This window comes from Fistularia commersonii, chromosome 35 (assembly GCF_037954325.1).
Source record: "Fistularia commersonii isolate RoL2024-O1a breed Wild chromosome 35, RoL_Fcom_v1.0, whole genome shotgun sequence".
NCBI lineage: Eukaryota > Metazoa > Chordata > Actinopteri > Syngnathiformes > Fistulariidae > Fistularia > Fistularia commersonii.
Genome location: NC_141318.1, coordinates 4,903,854 through 4,924,029, shown reverse-complemented (window position 1 = coordinate 4,924,029; position 20,176 = coordinate 4,903,854). Strand labels below are relative to the sequence as shown.

At 43.4% G+C, this 20,176-nt stretch overlaps 3 protein-coding genes and 1 long non-coding RNA gene across 6 annotated transcripts; 2 read left to right on the top strand and 2 right to left on the bottom strand.

Annotated features, from left to right (window-relative positions):
* Positions 1-367: 367 nt before the first annotated feature.
* ddx17 (DEAD-box helicase 17) lies at positions 368-9,031 on the bottom strand. Its single transcript, XM_086142235.1, has 13 exons — positions 8,724-9,031; positions 8,152-8,311; positions 7,605-7,701; positions 7,355-7,488; positions 7,031-7,096; positions 6,754-6,895; positions 5,859-6,019; positions 5,548-5,720; positions 5,293-5,403; positions 5,161-5,222; positions 4,997-5,056; positions 2,131-2,367; positions 368-2,042 (listed from the first exon to the last, which is right to left on the bottom strand). The coding sequence occupies exons 1-13, from the start codon at positions 8,774-8,776 to the stop codon at positions 1,576-1,578; spliced, it is 1,923 nt and encodes a 640-aa protein (XP_085998361.1). The 5' UTR covers positions 8,777-9,031; the 3' UTR covers positions 368-1,575.
* A 153-nt stretch (positions 9,032-9,184) lies between these two features.
* ntan1 (N-terminal asparagine amidase) lies at positions 9,185-13,456 on the top strand. The gene is made up of 10 exons (XM_086142240.1): positions 9,185-9,432; positions 9,992-10,094; positions 10,268-10,333; positions 10,425-10,533; positions 10,634-10,707; positions 10,782-10,835; positions 10,906-10,959; positions 11,056-11,153; positions 11,832-11,945; positions 12,051-13,456. Exons 1-10 carry the CDS (start codon positions 9,352-9,354, stop codon positions 12,219-12,221), a joined length of 924 nt encoding a protein of 307 aa, XP_085998366.1. The 5' UTR covers positions 9,185-9,351; the 3' UTR covers positions 12,222-13,456.
* LOC147213959 (uncharacterized) lies at positions 13,032-15,125 on the bottom strand. Its single transcript, XR_015104415.1, has 2 exons — positions 14,793-15,125; positions 13,032-14,434 (listed from the first exon to the last, which is right to left on the bottom strand). It is a non-coding gene; the product is annotated as an uncharacterized LOC147213959 (long non-coding RNA).
* Positions 14,803-19,064, top strand: LOC147213958 (mpv17-like protein). Of its 3 annotated transcripts, XM_086142243.1 has the most exons (5): positions 14,803-15,106; positions 15,732-15,802; positions 16,051-16,080; positions 17,116-17,392; positions 17,863-19,064. In XM_086142243.1, the coding sequence occupies exons 1-4, from the start codon at positions 14,803-14,805 to the stop codon at positions 17,341-17,343; spliced, it is 633 nt and encodes a 210-aa protein (XP_085998369.1). In that variant the 3' UTR covers positions 17,344-17,392; positions 17,863-19,064. The 3 variants fall into 3 exon arrangements, with proteins under 3 accessions (XP_085998369.1, XP_085998368.1, XP_085998370.1); XM_086142242.1 differs by having other exon boundaries at positions 17,116-19,064; XM_086142244.1 differs by lacking the exon at positions 16,051-16,080 and having other exon boundaries at positions 17,116-19,064.
* The last annotated feature ends 1,112 nt before the right edge of the window (positions 19,065-20,176 follow it).

The following is a 20,176-nucleotide window of genomic DNA, read 5'->3' as shown; positions in this document are numbered from 1 at the left end:
GAGCTGAGGTGTTCTTGTGTGTGTGTGTGTGTGTGTGTGTGCGGATAAATGAAGTTCTGCCGCAGGATAACTGCCTGCACCGCTGTACTCTCCAAGGTTACTGCAGCCAGAGCAGCTCCTCAAATCAAAAACATCCAGAGATCGAATCCTTTTGATAATTGCCAGAGTGATTTGCTGCTGAAGATGTCTGCCTCCAGCTTTCCCCCAGGAGCCATCGGGGTAAAGACTTCCACCACTTAGAGTAGTAAATAATTCCAATTTTCTAATTTTAATGTTTTGTTACAGCATCCGGTGTTACAATGAAATCCCCCTCAGTGAAGCGGAAATCCTCACCATTACATGCATTAAAAAAAATCCAGACTGCAGCTTCACTTCAAATATTCTTTATTGAGAAAGAGCACCATAAAAACAAAAGGAGAATAAAAAAAAAAAAAAAAACTACTCTATTGTTTTTTTTTTTTGTCAGTCAGCATTCAGGCTCCCCTCCTGTTAAAGACCCACATACACTGATTCTGGCTGACTGTTCTTAACCAGACACGAGGTGCTGGATCACCATGACCCCCCCAACTCCTCAAATACTAGACGTTTGCATCCTTTCTGGTTCTGGCTCATACTTGGAGGACTCGTGAAAACCCCAGCACAGCTCAACTCAGATTTTAACAAATGAGTGAGACCTCCAGCTGAACGGGGCCTTTTGGTTTGGTTTGTTTCAAATCTCTGCTCCAACATTAACGAACAAGGTATGGTAGAAATGAGATTTGTAGTGACTAAATAAACAAACGAAAAAATCTAATGGCTTTTTGGAACAAAAAGTACATGAGAATCCAGAAACTAAGAAAATTATGATAGGGAATGTGACAATTTCTTTGAGATGCAGCCATTGGGCACCTGGAGCCTGACAGTGAGCTCTGCCTCCCATAATTAGAAGCACATGGTTAAAAACACTGAGAATGCCAGAGAAAAAACAGCCCACTTAGAAATAACCCATTTTTAAGAGGGCCTGCTCAGATAGTTTCACAGAGGACGGACTGAGAGCTACAGGAATGCACCGTCATCAGAAATTGGCTACACACAAACGTCAGAAGCACCAAAACGAGGTAATCAGCAAAAATTACATCACCTGGACTTGTGACGAGTCAACGAACAAAACACCTCGGAAAGGATCTTTTTTTTTTTTTTGGCTACAAACGACAGGCCGCCTTTTGTCCGGATCCTACCGAATGCGTTTTGCTGGACAAAAGAAACAAAAGGAGTGAATGAACCTAGAACGGCCGCCAGTTTGGCAACAAACTGTTCTAGTATTTGAGCAGAAGAAATCGCTCTTTCCTCAGAAAAATACATCACCAGGAGAAAGTGTACTTGACATAAACAACAGTGGCAACTGGGGGTTTGCTTGTTGTCTTTTTCTCTGTGAAAAGGAAACTTCCATACATGCACTTCATACTGGAAATACAAAACAAATAGAAAATGTCAGCCCTTACCTCCTCCATTATAATCCTACTCCTACAGTTTGGGAGTTAGAAAGAAAAAACAAGGTTACACAAATAGGAAACTCGGGGGATTTTTCTTTCACGTCTACTTGCGGGGAGGTTGGCCGGGCGGGGGCGGGGTGAAAGAGTAAGCCGGCTGCCCGATGAAGCCCATTAAGGGGGGCTGCGGCGGCGCGAACTGCTGGGCCATCAGAGGCTGGGGCCCCCCTGAGGGGAGCGGAGGCGGCTGGGTAAACTGGCCCTGAACCTGGGCCGGCTGATCGGCGGCTCCTCCGCCAGCCGCAGGGGCTGCGCTGCGGGAGCTATAGCTCCCGCTGCCGGAGTAGCTCTGGTACTGATCCGAGCCGGAGCCGTAGCTGTTCCGGCGCTCCCGGCTTCTGTCCCTGTAGGAGGAAGACGAGCGTTCCCCGTCGCGGCTGTTGCGGCCGAAGCTGCCGCGGCCGTCCTTGCCGCCGCTTCCGTCTCCTGTGGAGCGCATGCGGCGGTGACACTCGTCCTGGTACATTAAGTTGGGGTTGTTGGAGTTGCTGCCACGGTAACGCATCCTTCCGCCTGTGAAACGACAGCGTAATTAATTCTTCGGATTTGCGGACGAGCGGGATGCGGTCCACGATGTGCCGGACTGTGAAATCGCTCTCACCTCCGCCGCCGCCGCCGCGGCCCGAATCCACCAGCTGAAGCAGTTTAGGGTTTATGGCCTGCCGGGCCTCCTCCAGCACCCGGACGAGGTCCCTGGCCTGCCGCAGGTTCCCCGGGGTGAAGAAGGTGTAGGCAGTACCCTTGTTGGTACTGCGGGCCGTGCGTCCAATACGGTGGACATAATCCTCAGACGAGCTGGGATAATCATAGTTGATGACGAACTTGACATCTTCCACATCTTTTGGGTCAAGAGCAATTAGTTTCACAGCATGAGAGAGAAAAAGACAGGATTTCAAGCCAGAATAAAGCTTCAGTGAGGAAGAACAGATAAGGTGTTCATATGTATCTTCTAACAGGATTGTTTGAAAGAAATTGGTCATTAGTGATCATTTTAACCAGATCTTAAGCACCAATCAGTTTCGGGGGAAAAACCTCAAGTTTTTCACATTTTTTGGCTTCATTTGATAATATATAAAAGCTTGAAAAAACTGAATAAAAAAAAAAAGTCATTCAAAATATCAAGATAATGACCAAATTTAGCCAAATATTAAGGGAATTTGCAAGAAATTACCAAAGACTTAGAAATCGTCATTCAAGTATAACATTAGATTAAAAAAATCTGGAAGAGATTAGAGAATGAATTAACCCTGATGTCTTCCTTGTTCTGGACAACATGTTAGTGGACCGAGTTTGCCATTTAACATTTCCATCAATGTATTGAAAACTTTGCAGTATCATTATACTTTTTTCCCAAATATCAAACCAGCTTTAGTCCCTAGTTCAGAAGCCGATAGGTCATACTTACAACGTTATTAAGAACTTTCGTAAAACATATGTTATACTTCAGATTAGAACTTAGCGATCTGCTTGAATAGAGGAACTTACCTTTAGCGGCAGACACACAACCCACACACAAAGAAGACGTTCAGTCAAGTCATTTTAAAGTCTTGTTACGTATATACATTTGGCAGGACATTGAGGTGTTTAAAAAAAAAAAAAAAAAGAAAAGAAAAAAGCCCATGTTTCGGCTTCTCAACCTTCACACGACTTGTGGTTTGGTAAAACCGTGTGAACACAAGGAGTCTGTTTCTCATTACAGAAGACGTGGGGCTCTGACAGCACTGCTGAGCCTGATCAGTAAGTCTCCCCTCCGGCTCTCCCTCCGACGGGACAGCGGGAGGCTTTTCCACCGACCGTACCGACTACACAAGAGTAAAACCGTGCTATTCTTGTCAGCACAATAGGAGCTGGATGCGTGTATGGTGAGCTCATGGAAGAGTTAAGTGAAAGGGGCGGTGAGGTACTTACCCCCTTCATGTTGTTTTTATAAAGGTAGCCAGTCCCCCCTGATCAGTCCTGGTTCATAGGGAGGGGCTGAGGGGGAGGGACACAGGATTCATCCCTCACCTTCTGTGCGCACCAGCAACGTCAGGCGGGAGCAGAACCGTTTAACCTCAAGGGACACAATGGCTGGTTCTGTTGCTCTCTCGCCACATTGCAGGACCCTCCTCAGACCCCGGCCAGGACTGGATCCAGACGAGCCCGTCTAACTCTCTCTTCCCTGTCAGTCTGCTTTTTGGGACGGATCGATGGGCAGACATACAGGCATCTCAGGCTGCTCCCAAGAAAGGCTCGTCGGATTTACAAAGTGACAACACTGGGCAGGGGGGATCTTAGTTACCCAAGAGGAAGAAGAGGGGCTTTAATCCCTACAACTAGCCAAGCTTCTAGTTTAACGTGACTGAGGGGGCAGCAACAGCAGCACAGACTGTTACGGCTGCCGTGTGCTGCCAAACCCTGAGAGGAGAAGAGGGGGGAAAAAAAAAACAAGGATAAAGTCATAGGAATTTTGGCAAGTAAAACACACTTCAGTTATCCCCCCTTCTCTGACTATTTGGTCCATAAACTAGATGTCATACTACCCTGCTGTCTCTCTGTGTGTCTCTGGACATGTAGAAAATAACTATCATTGCCCTGCACTCCGAACAGCATGGCGAGGTTATCTGTGAGGCAACTGGACAATTCAAATTATGAGGAGAAACACTTAATGTTTATGATGATTGACACTACAGAGAAAACATAAAGAAAAGGTGCGCGGAAGCGTCCGCCCCACACACACCCCTTCGTTCAGGCAGCGTGCCAGAGAGCCCCGGTTGAAGGAAGCTTTTGCTACTGTAGTAACAAGAAACAGACTATAAGCCCAGTTGAGCAGAAGGCTGGCAGCCTCCGCGCTGGAACTGTCATACTCATTGTGTGTCTTCATATATTGTGATGTGATATCGTTCAAAAATCAAACTGGCTACACCTATCTGCTGTAGTCACACTGTCAGCTAACAGTAGTACTACATATTTTTCAAGCGGTAAATAGGGCTCAACAGTGCGGCTCCTGAAGGGAAGATCCCCATCATTTTCTGAGGCAACATTTTCATTGTTAGCCATATGGGAACCAACCCAGGCAAAATGCAAGATTCTGAACCAATACTGCAACTCAGAGAAAACTCACGTTGTGCTCAAGAATGTGTTTAATTAGTATTTCCGGAAACATGATTAACAAGATGGATACAGGGCCACAAAATGTGTTTTTTCCACTGTTGAGCTCTATTATGTCTGTAATTAAATAAACAGACTAAAAATAGACCAAAAAAAAACTGTGATCGTGACTGATTTTGGAGAGACTCTAAATCCTGCAACATACTTACCTATTGCTCATTTCACCTTTGAAAACATTTAAATATTTTGATTTCAAAACCTACCAGGTTTTATCATGGCTATTATTATTATTTTTTTTTTATTACTATTATTATTTTAATCCATAAGTGAGAGATTAAACATTGAGAGACATTATGTGAAAGGGTGAGCAGACATACCCAGACCACGAGAGGCAACATCCGTGGCAATCAGAATGGGAGCTTTCCCACTTCGAAATTCTATAAAAATTGAGCAAATCATGAAGCAACGTTACAAATTCAACCGATGCTTTAGCAAAAAATGTTACTGATGTGGATAACACACGATGCTGAATTCAGCCTACCTGTGAGTACCCAGTCCCTCTCTGGCTGGCTCTTGTCTCCATGGATACACATGGCTGGCCACCTATCACACCAAATAGCAGCGATGTTTGTAAAGCTCAAGATTGAGCAGTTACAATGCCCACATCACTCACCCATCCCTCCTCATCCGTCTTGTCAAATCGTCACAACGTTTCTTGGTCTCAACAAAGATGATGGTTTTGTTTTCTTTTTCTGCCATGATCTCCTCCATCAGCTGAATAAGTCTGGAGGGACAGAGAGGCTGTTAGGACTAGTATAAAACACAGAATTCAGGAGCAGCAGCAACAACAACACCTGCTCGATCAGGAGTTGAACAACATAAAACTACTTCCCCAGGGTCAAATATTATTCCTAATCCCTTTCCTTACTTGTGGTCCTTCTCGGTCTCCATGCAGACATCAACAATTTGCAGGATGTTGTGGTTGGCACTGAGCTCCAACGCTCCGATATTAATCTGGATGTACTCCCTTAAGAAGTCTTCAGCGAGCTGCCGAACTTCTTTCGGCCAGGTGGCGCTCCACATCAGGGTCTGTCTGTCAGGCTAGAAGACAGAAAATATAGGAAGGTAGAAAAACAAGGAACTCCTTTTGACAATCATGAACTATGACCTGGACGACTGAGAACTTTGGACAAAGAACACGTATAGATAGCAGTCATGGGAACAGAGCATTTCTCCTACCCTGATTTGGTCAACGATCTTGCGAATCTGTGGTTCAAAACCCATGTCCAGCATCCGATCTGCTTCATCCAGCACAAGGTAGGTGCAACGCCGCAGGTTGGTCTTCCCGGCCTCCAAGAAGTCAATAAGACGGCCAGGTGTGGCGATGCAGATCTCCACACCTTGACATAAACAAAATCATCAGATCACAGCAATTAAAATAACAGTGTTAGGCAGAAAAATTCACCCCGAGCACATCTGCGGTTGGCCAGTTCCAAACTTTGAAAGACGTCTGAAGTTTTAATGCAGCCATTTGGCACACGTTTGCTAAAAATGCAGCTAATTTATGAGACAACAGCTGCAGAAGTCAAACAGGATGGAGCTGGCCTCTTACTGAACATCTGTACTGCAGGGTTTTCCTTGGTGGGCTTTTTCCAGTAATTAATATGTTCGTTTTTTGGTTGTTCTTACAAGACAGTGCTAACACGGAGGTCCCTTCAACATATTTTTTGAAGATTCATGGCCCGAGAAAGAGTGGGTGAAAGCTAAAGCTGTATAATAGGAAAATGTCTGATTCAGAGCTGTGTTTACACTTGCGCAAGTAGTTTTTCCCCTCTGCTCTTAATATTTACTTCACATTAGAAAAGGTCCAGAATTTCATGTATTCTTCAGCAATTTATGTGATCTGAGCTCTGTGCATAGAACTTCTATCAACACAATAGGGAAAGTAGATGTAATTTAAGTGTCAGGAAGTCAGCCATGACAGATAAGTACTTTATTGCTATGTTCAGAAAAAAAAATAGTTCTAAAACTAAGAGACATGATTGCTGAGCACTACACTGATATACAGACCTGATTTGGAATCAATTTCAAGACGCTTTCATAATAATCCTTCACAGTATGCTAAAATACCTACCCCTCTCAAGGTCGCGAATCTGTGGTCCCTTGGGTGCGCCGCCATACACACACGTGCTTTTGATTCTGGAAGACTTGCCGTAGTCAAACGCCACCTGTTGGACCTGCTGGGCCAGCTCTCTGGTCGGAGCCAGTACAAGACACTACGGAGACACCAGGAAACTTTTACAGCGTGACCAGGAGCCCAAGATAGTCATTTTTTTTTAATAATTATTTTTCAAATGATTTTCTTTTTCTTTTTAATAAATGCTACAAAGCAGAGTGAAATGTTTACTTACAATTGGACCATCACCACGTTCCAGATAGGGCTGGTGATTAATATGGACAATAGCAGGTAGAAGATACTGTCAATAAAAAAATGACAGAAAGAGGAATGTACTGTCAGGAACCATAGGACAGAAAGCGAATCAATCAATTCTCATATAAATTTTCATTCTCCTGATTTTGTATTTTGACCTTTGTTTGGATTTACTCTTAACTTCAAATGCAATGTCTCTTCTGCTGTATTCAGGGTTTTACTTTGGGGCTGATTATTCCTGTATTATACCAAATGCAATAAGATTACTCTGAACTAAAAAAAAAAAAAAAAAAAGCATCCTTACAGCCAACGTCTTTCCTGAGCCTGTCTGCGCAATCCCCACCATATCCTTCCCACTGAGGGCGACGGGAAATCCTTGAGCTTGGATTGAGGTTGGCTCCTTGAAGTTCTGCTGCATCAACACATCCATGACATATTCTAGGAAAAACAATGAATAAAACTGATCTGTTTAGACCCCTGTTCTCTAGCTCAAAACTGATTTTCTAATGCACTGCATACTCTAAGGCAGAAATGAACCAGCAAGGTTTACTTACGTGGAAAATGGGCATGTTGAAAAGCTGTCACTGCCTTAGGACAGCCAGTGCCTTTGATGGTGATTTCTCTCTTTCTGCGAAACTCCTCCATATCGTACTAGACAGAATGACAGAAGGGGAATAAAAACGACAAAATATTTGCAGTGTAGATATCGAAAACTTGTGACTTCTATTATTTGGGTTTGGGCAATTAATCAATTAGCACTTTCAAATGTAATATAGTATCATGGATTCCTTATACTGAAGTATTGGGATGCATGATTTTACTGTCCCAGTTCAATTTCTTGTCAAAAATCTTTTGCGCGTTGCCCGTATTAAGTTCACTTGATTGTTTTTCAAAATAATGAAAAATGTCATGAGTATACGGACAATTGATATCTACAGTAAATAAGCTGAGACAATGCTGAACTAAAGTCCTTCAGAAATTACTATAAAAAGAATTCTAAAATGTGATATAAAGACAATGAAAATAGAAATTACAGATGACAGAAACAAAAACAGGGCAATAAAACTGGGATAGTTTTTCTTTTTGTCGCGTTTGTGTTACCTGACTAATGCGCTGGACATCTGGGTGCTCGTTGTAGAAGTTCTTCTCAAATTTCGGCAGCTCGTCCAGGTTCCACCTCTTCTTGCGAAGACGGTCCCCGGGATTCCCGAATTTCATGGGCGGGGGCCCACTGCGACCTCCCATCGCTCCGAACCGAGGCCTACAGTTCAACAGATATTTGGGCTTTTTATTCGTAAAAATATAATAAATCCAAATTATGTTTGATGCGCAAACGACTAGCTACCAACAACAGTACACTACCTGTGGGTCAAGTGAACCCTAATAACAAAATAAACTCTACTCTTACGCTCTCATAAGATACATTTGACACTCTATTAAAATAAGACATTGTTCAGTAAATTACTATATTAACATTAAAATACAATATCAAATAAAAATAATTAAAGGGAAAAAAAATCATCCCAGACTAAGCTAGCAGTAGCTAAAAGCAAACTGGAGTAAACACAGCAACGGGCTGTGATAAACTAACCGCTTAGCATTGCCCTTATCGGCGTTATTAATTCTGTTTCATATTTTAAAACAAATACAGACAAAATATTAATAAAAATCACCTGTCCCGCCCACGGTCCCTGTCCCTGTCCCCGTAGTTGGAACCCCCTCTCATGTTTAAAAGAACTACCCTCTCTGCTGTGTTTGTAGCTTTAGCTGGAATGGACGTTCGAGACGAGTTAGTTCACGTTATTTTTTTTTCCCGCAAGATATGCGACAATAACGCAGACGATGGCAAAAGAGCGGAAATATTTAACGATCGTATTGCTTGTAATATCTAAAACTCCGAGCACGGCTGGAAGGCGCTGATAAAAGACGGTTGCTAAATGCGTCACGCTAAGGATAGCAAAACGGCTGCTTCGCCTTCCCTCCTTCCCTCACCAGCCTTTAACGCGGAGTGATATCCTTTTTTTCCACGCTAGTAAGTCTGCGTAGCTGAGTGGGACGGAAGCTACGCTACGCAGAAAAACTACACTAAATGACTATGGTGCATTTGCACAACCGTGCCATTTAACAGTTGGTGCAAGTGTATCGCAAACTGCGAGCCCCGGTCCGGACGACAGAGGCGGGGATGCTGGTCTTCCCAGAAATGAAAACAACACCCCTTCGTAGAGTAAAATGAGGAAGTATTGGCCCATTAGATAGTATGTTAAACTTATTAGCAGCTTTGGACATACTCCGCGCAGAGAGATGCCTTTGTTTATACAAAATAGAGCGGTTGAGCGGTTAACATCGACAGCGGAGCTGTTCGAAGAATATCCACATATTCAGGTCGGTGTTCCAGGCAGCCTTGCTAAAGTTAGCTTACTGACAAACTGAGCACGGCGGCTGTGCTGCTGTTATTTCAACACCGGCAAACGGCTAGTTTATAGCACTTTAACCGATGGATTGTTAACCTAACAAATCTTACATTTTAAACCCGAGAGACATCTAGGAATCAGTGCAAAACCCCAATGTAACTAATGTCAACTCAACTGAATGGATCATGAATGGGATTTACGGAAGTGAAAAAGATGCTATTCATAAGGGGCTCTAATCCTGGTTTACCATGGAAAAGTATTTACACGTATAAAAAATGTGATCATTTATTTAATACCTACAGAAATCCACTGTTTGATTGTGTTTGGATATTACCAAACATCTGTCACTGTAGTCTCCCTTTACCTCCATTGTTTACATTTTCGTCTAGTGATTTTTTTTTTTGTTTGTTTGTTTGTTTTTCTTTTGAGATTTATTTTTGTGATGCTGGCAAGTTAATCTGCTCATGATCAATGCAGTCTCATCATAAGTTAGTCCGCTCTGATAAATCCTCAAACTTTTGCATTAACAGGAAAATGCAAGAGCATTTCGTTCCCGGTCGCTCACCGAAGTGGACACGAAGTGCCTCCTGTATGTCCAGCAACGAGAGTTCGCCACCACAACACCAGCAGACAGTAAGCCAAGCCCAGCGGGAGAAACAGATTAGTGCGAATGCCTACACTGTGCTTTCATCCAGTTCAAAAATAACACGACCACGCAACAACCCTGGACAATTATATTTTGTTCACTGGTCGTCGCTGAGTTCAGGGGAGATCATTAACAGACTTTGTTTACTTGTCAATGGCAGATTGCGTGTCAATAATTGGATCTGATGATGCCACCACCTGCCATCTGGTTGTGCTCCGATATACTGGTAAGTTTTCTTTACCTGCTTAATGTTGTACATCATGAATTCCGCCTGTGTGTATGAAATAAAAAAGATGTTTGTCGTGGGACTTCCTCAGGAAGTGGAGCTGTTTGCCTTGCCCACTGTGATGGTTCCAGCACCTGGTCTGAGGTCCAGCTCTTCATGAGCAGTGTCAAATCACTGAGCAATGTCAGCAGTGAGGGCAGGTAAGGTACATGAAACAAATATGTAGAAAAAGTGCATCTTGCTCAAATTTGACTTGTAACGCACGTGTCCATTTTTTCAACCTTTCTTTTGACTATACAGATTTGAGCTTCATCTTGTCGGGGGATTTAACGACGACTCAATGACATCCCAAATTCTCAGCCTTAACATACTGGGTACTGACCTTTGGCGTGATCTGTTGTCCCACTGCAGTGCTCATAAAACTCAAATGATTCTTTCCAATTTACAGCAGCATTTCACAAGCTGAAAGAGGACATTCATTTAGAAACCTGTTGCGTCACTGGTAAGATGAGAGTTTACAAATATCACAGCAGCCTTGCCTTCCTCCGATTAACCCAGCTCTACTGTTTTAGAAATGAATGACGTTGTTGTCAATGGGACGCATAGACCGATAATATATGGAATAGGTAAGTACGATATTCATACTGGAGAATAGGATCGTTGCAATGTTTTAAAGATCTGCACTGTCCATTTTATAACTTTAAACACCCTTTCTCCTAAAGGTGTAAATGTTAAAACAGGAGAAGTTTTCCCAGCCTTGTTCCCTCATAAAGGACCTGCTGAGGAGCTTCGTTCAGCACGGACGTTCACTGGAGGACAGGTATCTAAGATTTTTTTTTTGTTGTTTGTCTGTTTTCACCGTGTGCCCATACAACACTGCATTTTTGCTAAGAAATGTTCTCTCTCAACCGAATTGCAAAAACTATACATGTACACAAAATACCAATATATAGTATAAAAACTGGACAAAAAAAGGTTTGAAAACAATCTAAAGAAAGTTTTGAAAAAAATCCATACACCAAGAGGGCCCCAAAGAAAAGATATTTCGCTGAAGAAGATTTCGCTCTTCTTCAGATGCTCAAAACGTCACGCTACAATAAATTATCCTTGCCTTGGAGCCCTCTTGGCTTGCAGATTTTTTTTCAAACCTTTGTTTGGTCCATATTTTTGATCCAGCACCCATCCCTAACAGGGGAGCGGATGTGCGGATGTTTTTCCTTTTTTCTCAAGCTCATTTGTAAGACATAAAAACTGGAAGCCTAACATAATATTGTTGCCCAGAAAAAAAAACATTTATTGTGTGAATTTATAGAGTATCAGCAACTAAAACAGAGCTTGATGTTGTGGGAAAAAATGCTCCAATATTCAGAAGCCAGTTTTAAAATATAGTTTTAAGTCACTATCCGTACAGTTACTGAATAAATAAACGGCAAAAAGTGCAGCAGTTTTAAGTTTAATTAACCTTAAAAAAAATGACTTTTTGTTTATCCTTTCACAGATGGCTGACATTTACGACTCAAGTCGTGGACTTGTTAAAGTTGGTCCTTGCAAGTGGTCTCCCAACATGGATATTGCCTTTTGGTTGTCACAAAGTGATGACATAATCTTGCAGGTACAGAATTTGGTGAATGATCGAGCTAGAAAGTTACTAACGACAGTGTTCTGTTTAATTTTTTTTTTTCAAGTTAGCAGACTTTGTTTTTTCTCCTCCGCTTAGTACCTTTCAACCTCTCCAATGGCTGAGCCTCCGCACTTTGTCCAGCACATCAAGTCCACCATCCAGTTCCTTCTAGAGCACCCTGACTCCGACAGCCTGTTCCCCGGGGGTCAGTCGCAGTTCTACCAAAGGACTGCGGGAGGGGACTGGGAGAAGGCCCCCCCCTCGTAGAGCCCCGGTCTCAAGCTACACCGTGCCTGGGTGCTTTTTTTTGCCTCTCAGCTCAATGGCCTCTCCATGACCCTCACACCTGCTCTTTGTTCTCCTGTGTCTTAACAAAACGGTCCCTTAAATAGACCATACGTCTCTAGGAAGGCGGCCCCATCCCATCTGGCTGGTCCAGTGGAGAGCTGAGAGCTGAGTCCGTGTTACCCTGTTCATGTCTGGGACAGTTTATTCTTCCACTCTTGTGCGGTGGCATAGTCTCCATCGGCATCGGTGTCTCATGAGTAAGTCGAGGTCCATTTTCCTGATTTCACTGTTGACCGACTGGAACAGGTTTTTATATGGATTCCTGCACCTCACATGCCTCTGCTGTCATTTGCTTGTCAAATTGAAATCTCAGTTGATAGTTTTACAAATGGCTGCTGCCAGCAGAAAATTGAGCTTATCTCTATAGCAAGGGTGAAGGGCCACATCATGTGACTTTATTTCCAAATCTAAAGGTAGCAAAACAGCGTGTTTCTGGCAGGTGTGAGATGTAATCGCTAGAAATACCCTCACATAGTCACAGTTTATACTTTTTGAGCTAAAATGGATATATTCTGTTTCAACTGTTTTTTTTTTTTTTAACTTGGGGATGCAATAGATATATCACATAACATTGTGAGGAATACTGTAGTAGGAGAGTTCAAATGACTAGCCTACAACCAACTATCTTGTCATACCGCTGCTGGTGATGATTGTATTACTTTGCACACATAAGCGTGTTGATTTTCTTCTGCAGGGGTTGATGTGGGTTAATGACAAATGCAAAGTACATGATTATCAAGAATTGTAATTATCAAAGTGCTAAAATTTCATACGGTGTTACAGAGGAACGTACATTTTTTGACAGCGACCCAAGATGACTTCTATTAAACATGCTGTGCAGGATGTAAACATGAAGTACACGATGCTGAATAAATGTAAAATATGTCCAACACCACCTTGAAAAGCCTGTATTGAGTCTGGTGTGAAACTGAATTTGATTCAGCGATTGAATTTCAAAGATGCTACTTAGTCTGATGACATTTGAGAATAGTGTAACTAAAGGCCAGTCAGTTTGTCAGCTGACATTTGATACGAGTTTAATCAGTGCGATGGTTGATAGGAAGCGATGAATTACGTTGCAGAAATGCCAAGGGAAGGTTTTATGCAACACTAAAGTGGAATGGATTAAAATACATCCCTCACGAAGCACAGACGTTTCCTTTTCTTTTGTTCAAAAAGAGCATTAACGATATCTCAGCGGATGATATAATGCTGCCGACTAATCCCCATGAATTATTTCTGTCATTTATTTTGTCGAAAGTGATCATTAATATGCAGGAAAAATAGATGTCTTTCTCTGGACACATAATAGATCTCAGTACACTGTAGCTATCAGAGGAGGGGGAAGCTGGCAATATATTTTTAATATATTATTTATAAGTTCCAAATACTATTGGGAAAAAATTGATTTTCTATGCAAAAATGCTTGCATTTACAATGTATTTTACTGTCTGGAGATCCTCAGTCATCCAGATCATGTTGAATTCTTGTCAAAATCCTCCGTCGTGGCAAGTGGACTTGAATGTCTTCACTTGAAGACATCTTGAAGACCTCATCCGAGAGGCGTCTTCAGTTCTAAAGACCTGTGGGGAGTTTCCGAATGGAACTGCCAGGGTTTTGGGCGGGTCTGGGTTATGGTGGCTTGTAATGGAAACGGAAGAGTCGACCGACAGAAAGTGGGTCGAAGGGGGTTGTTATGCTATTGGCGCTGTTGTTAGGTGGGGACTAATGAGATGAGATGTGCTTTAACGGTCCCATGTTTGGGAAATTATTTAACAGCAGCAGCAAGACATAGACGAGAGCAGCTAAAAACACTCGATAAAAAATACTCTGAAGTGTAAAAGTATAAAGTATAATCTGAGAAAAAGTCTCCTATAGATCAATATACAGGAATAAATAATAAGCAAAGTGGCAATGTGATGTAATGCAGTAACAGATTAGAGTGAGTTATTGTACAGGGTAATAGGACGAGGTAGGAAAGATTTCCTGCATCTTTCCTTTTGCTGTAACAATCTGCCAGAGAAGCTGCTCCGCTGTTTATCCAGTGTTGTCCATGATGACCCCAGTTTCTTAAGCATCCTCCTTCCCACCAGGTTCTCAAAGTTCTCCAAAGTTCTCTTTTGGGGCTTTACCTGGATTGGAATGTGAAAAAGTAAAGCCAGACGAAGGGGTGAAAGTCTATATAACTTACAGTTTTCACTCCTTATTTATATATTCTGACTGAATATGTTGCTCCCCCCCCCCCACGAATTAGCATCCCGTTTGAAGCCGTGCGTGTTTATGCGGCCGCTCTCGACCCCGCCCCTCCGGTGCTATGACGTCACAGGGGGCGTGGTGACGTCACACCATGGGACGGTAGCCGTGACAGAACACGATATCACCACGTACGCGTGCGCGCTCCGACGGAAGCTAAGCGGGGGGAAAAAAAAACAAAAAAACAAAAAAAAAACGTGAAAGCGGCGAAGATGACGAGTGTTTAGCCGTCGTTACCCGGTGAAGAATGCTGAAGCCGTTCCTGAGACACGTCCGCCGGTTCCCTTGGGTCGCCAACGTCACGCTTTACGGCTGCCTGTTCGCCGGCGGGGACTTCGTCCACCAGTGGTTCACGCGCAGGGACCGGATGGACTGGAGCCACACGCGCAACGTAGCCGTCGTCGCGTTCAGTTTCCATGGCAACTTCAATTTCTTCTGGATGCGCTTCCTGGAGCGCCGGTTCCCCGGGACCTCCGCCGGGATGGTGCTGCGGAAGCTGCTGCTGGACCAGACCACGGCCGCTCCGTTGGCCACCTCCGTCTTCTACACGGGTCAGTGACGTGCACGCCCGGCTGTCAGCGCGTAACCTGAGCTGACCCGCCACACACACACACACACACACACACACACACACACTTCCTGGTCGGTCGGCTGAAGGTCAAACCAACCACGACAGGCAGAGGTCACATGGGGGACAGCAGGGCAGATGTGAAATGTTTAATCCGTGCGTGTGTGTGTGCGTGTGATTACAGTAAACAGAGAGAGGGGATTTTGACCAACTAGCATCGCAGCAGCATAAGAAGGTACCAGAAACATTAGCGTAGCATTGAAATAACACTCAGAGTACTTGATATGTGTATTCCGCGGTTTCCCATTTTATAATATATACATTCATCCATTCATCCGCCTTCTTCCGCTTATCCTGCACTCAGGTTTGGGGGAGGGGGGGTCACCCTGGACCGGTCGCAAGTCCATCAACGGGTCAAACATAGAGACAAACAACGGTTCCCCCTCACATTCACACCTCAGAGGCGTGCAAAGATTCACTGTCTTTCAAACATGCAAGCCCCCCCCCTGTGGGAATCAAACTGGGGACCTGCTTGCTGCCAGAACGGCGAGATCTGAATATACCAGAAGAAAAAGAACAATATTTTCTCTCTCTCTGCTGTCCTCCAGGTGTCAGCTTCCTGGAGGGCAAAGAGGACATCATGGAGGACTGGAGAGAAAAATTCCTGAACACGTACAAGGTGAGGAGGAACGTTAACTTTTCTGGCATCGCACTCTGACCCCCGACAAGTTAATTGTTCATCCACAGTTTGCGTAGCAGCTGCGGGTCACATGTGGTGGAGCCCTACCCACCAGCAGACTTCCCCATGACTCGCTGTAACGTGCGGCTTAGCCGCCGATCACGTGTGCGGGTTGACTGAACCGCCTCGGCCGAGCCGCCGACGTTTCCCCTCGTCTGAGATTTGTTTGTCGTCTCTCTCTTTCGCAGACGGGGCTGATGTTCTGGCCTTTCATGCAGGTAAATATCCACCCTCCCGGCCGGCGTGGGCAGGATGCGGCCGAGACGGCCCAAGGCCGAACGGTCCACTCGCAAAATGATTCACGTTCCCCGACCGCATGTGGCAGCCAGACTAATGTGTAATTGGACCTCTAAGCAGAGCTTCTTCATCATTAAAAGCGCCTCTTCTCGCATCCTTCCCTCCCTTTTAATGGTGGTTTAGTACTAAAAGTGGCCCGCTCTAAATGTGTCCTCGCACCAGACCAGCTTCCTCCTGGAACGTGAAAAGTCCTCCGTTAGATTTTTTCGAAAATTGAGATCATAAAGCGTCCGGTATGAATGTCGATTCGCTGTTTTAATTACCGGAGATACAGGCTTATCTCCGCCAGATTTGCTGGTTCAAATTCGGTTCGCTCGCCTGTCGAGGCGCGGTCCGGCAATTTTGTTTATTTAATGACTCACTCGGCTCAAGCAGGTATCGGGATTAAGGAAAGACTCTGGAGGAGAACAGGGTTTTTTTTTTTAAACACGTCTCAGCTACATTGTGACCCTGGGATTCAAACAGGGAGTTACTGTGTCTATGACTAAAGCGTGAAAGAGGTCACGGGGGAGGAGGTCAAAAGGCGGGACCAAAAAGTCGCGGAAGGTCGCATCCGAGGGAGGCGTCTGAACAAAGTTCAGTGTTTTGACAAAAAACATGGCATTTTGGGAATGTCTTAATCCGTCCAAGGCGACAGTGTGGGTTTAAAGCATTCGTCCCTTGTGAAACACACATTGTAATAGAGAACCATTGGCCATCTGTAGATTTCTCATATCTTTGCTGAACGGCGGTTGAAAAATATTTACAAATATGAGGCAAAAACTCAAACACCCAGCACTAACATGGATTTGTTTGTGCTGTGGAAACGCCAACAAACTCGCCCCTCCAAGCCACGAAAACATAAAATGTTCTACTTCACAGATGAGTCCTGGGTACAGCGTTAGCACATAAATACGAGCAAACACAATAACAAATTGAAAGATGATGCGACGGATGCCCTGCTTGCGTTTTTGCAGTTTTTGAACTTCGCTTTGGTGCCCTTGTACGTCCGGACCACCTTCACCGGCTGCTGTGCCTTCGTCTGGGCCACTTTCCTGTGCTTCTCGCGCCAGAGCGGCGACGGCACGGCGGCGGCCGCCCTCGCCTGGATGTTCCCCCCGGAGCAGAGCGTCGCGGAACCCGTGAAGGAAACCCCGAAAAACGAGGCGGAAGCTCCGGCGACGTCTAAACCTAAAGAGAAGTGAAAAGTTGGCGGGAGAACCGGACGCACGGGACACACTGCCAGGGTTTGAGGTCAGACAACGCAACCTCAGTGTTGCCTTCAGGTGCTTTTGGGAAAAACAGAATTCAGCAGGAAGAATGTACATACATTTTCTTCATCAGTCACATTCTAACATATCAGCTCAGCGTGACAATGTATATAAGTGTGTCCATACATTAATGGGCAGTGACCACACTACATTAATGCCGATGGTAGATTTTTTTATGTCCACCGCAACCTAATTGAAACGACTATATCATGCATAAACAGATGCTTTTTAAACTAAGACAGCGATGTACCAAGACAGAGAAAAAAAAAATCGGTTTGAGACAATTCTGAAATTTTCATTTTTTAAAAAGCCATTTTAAAACCTTCTCAAACCAACGGCACATCCATGAAATTGTTCATACATCCCTAAATATTTGCAATCGGGTTTTATTCATTCATATGAACTGTGAATTACTTCCTGATGTACAAGAATCTGGTACTTTTGCTTTGAAAGGAAAAAAAAAAAGAACTGGACGGACTTTGGGCAAGAACTTTATCCACTGTGTGGAGCGGCAGCTGAATTTGGAAGGTAGATATTTATCTTTGCAAGATAAGAACCCGAATCAGACATGGGAGTCATCCCACGACACAACATTTGATAGGAAATTGTCGGTGCAATGTTTTGTACAAAGATGGCGATTCTCTGCCTGTGCGGTTTGGTAACTACCAGAGTGAATTATTAACAAAATAAGGGCATGCGACTCTTCTCTGAGACTTGGGAATTCCAGATCTGAAAAACACCGTCGAGTATTTGTACTAAGTGCATCTTTTTCAGTAGAGAGAACAAAAGCTATTCCTGTCTTTCCAGTCATAGTTCAAAATTACGAATACATATTATATATAGATGGTGAATTACGCGAGTCAAATTTAACAAATATATTTTTACTTGAATATAGATTATCGTCTAATATAGATTTTCCTCTTATCTCTTCTCACCTACTCACTTTACGGTACTTTTATAATCCGTTTCCGTCGACCTCGAGTTGAAACCCCGCCTGCAGTGATTCTGGCAGCTTAGCTTCCTGTTTTTATTTATTCTATTCTTTTAAATAACCCGTCGGTGTCTTGCACGGGTTATTTAGAAGGAAAAATAACACTGCATCTCTATTTATAGAACTGAGAGTTTATGAAAAACACCTCTATCCCACCTGAAGCATACGGAGCAATTTCACAGGGCCAAAAAAAACCTCCAAATCTCTGGTGTCACAGTAAGAAACATCTGTTTTCCTAATTTTGTGGATTTTAAATGGGCTGTTTGCAATGATGCATGCATGTGTGTTTATCTTACCTAATCTGTCCTACTTCAGTAAACTGATGCGATCACTTTAATCACAGTGCAATGTTTTGAATGCCTTTTTAGAGATAACTGACTTAATGTGTGTATAGTATAACGTTCGTATTATTATCCCTCTCGATTCCTTTGTTTCGGTATCTGATTAGACGCTACTGATTTTAAAATGTCACTGCATTTGGAACAATCTCAACTCAAGATACTTGAATTTATTACATGCTGAAATTTGTGCGTCTCGGTTATTTGTCGGATTGTGACTTCACGAGGAGCTACCCTCCTCAACGAAATGGCTGATCATGCTTTGCGATATAATTGCACTAACTGTAGTAGAAAGATATTTATTGTTGAATAAACTGAAAATACCACCACGCGTCGTTGTGAATGCTTTGCCGCAGCAACACACAAAACAAGGGGTTTTATTTTTTTAGTGAAAGTCAGGGTTATGGTCAAGTTCTCGGCATGTACTACACATACAGAGGAATAGGGAAGATCTTTCTCCCAATCCCACGGTGACATGAATTTAACAACATAATAATAATATTAGAAACAGTAAAGTGCACTATTATGATAAACAGTGAAGTGTAACAGATCCAGTGAGGTTACAGATGAGTGAATCTTTGAATTTTTCTTAAGGTGAGATAATTTGCATAGAAATTCTGTTTTTAAGTGCTCAGGATGACATAAATGTCACTCGGGGTAAATAACATCTTCAGATAACATGCAAAAGTATCTTAGATGCTGTCCAAATATTGCACCACAACGTAGATAAAGGTTTCAAACACAATCTGACATAATCTATGTAGGTGAGACGGGAACATCCTCCCATGTGTGCAGAATTAAGTTAGACAACCCACCCTTCCGTGCACTAGTTAGCTAGTTAGCTTAGCTCAATGAGTGACAGGCAACGCTTGCCTTAGTGTAGTTCATCACACACACACACACACACACACTAGCAATAATAAAAATGGGAATGTGAAGGCTCATATAATACAATTTTCAAAGAAAAAAAAAATCAAAATTAATTGCAGTTTGTTGAGCAATGTGACAAGGAAGTAGCAAACCCAGGGTACGGATCAGTACAAACAATGATTTCCCTGCTTTTCTAACAGAAATCCACAAAAGCAAAAGCAAACAACATTTAAAGTTATTTCCAATTCGGAATTCAGCCCCAAAAAGTTAACTTCCAGCAAAAGTAACGGCATAATTAAAGTAATACGTCCAAATAAATTCACGGCTGCGATTTTTGCACGCTGTTGCAATGTCTTTACTGTTCATAGCAATAAGAAATCCACTATGTAAATATGGCCCAGATTCTGCTTTCCCTGAGGAATTCTGACTGAAGACGCTGCCTGCGATTTTGGTTTGTGTCCTAACTCAGATGTGTCCAGCCGCTTTCTAGCTCCTGTGGGAAAAGATGAAGCACGGCGTGTACTTTGAGAAGTCTGGGCCCCACTGGGCCTTGGTACTGAGGATTCAT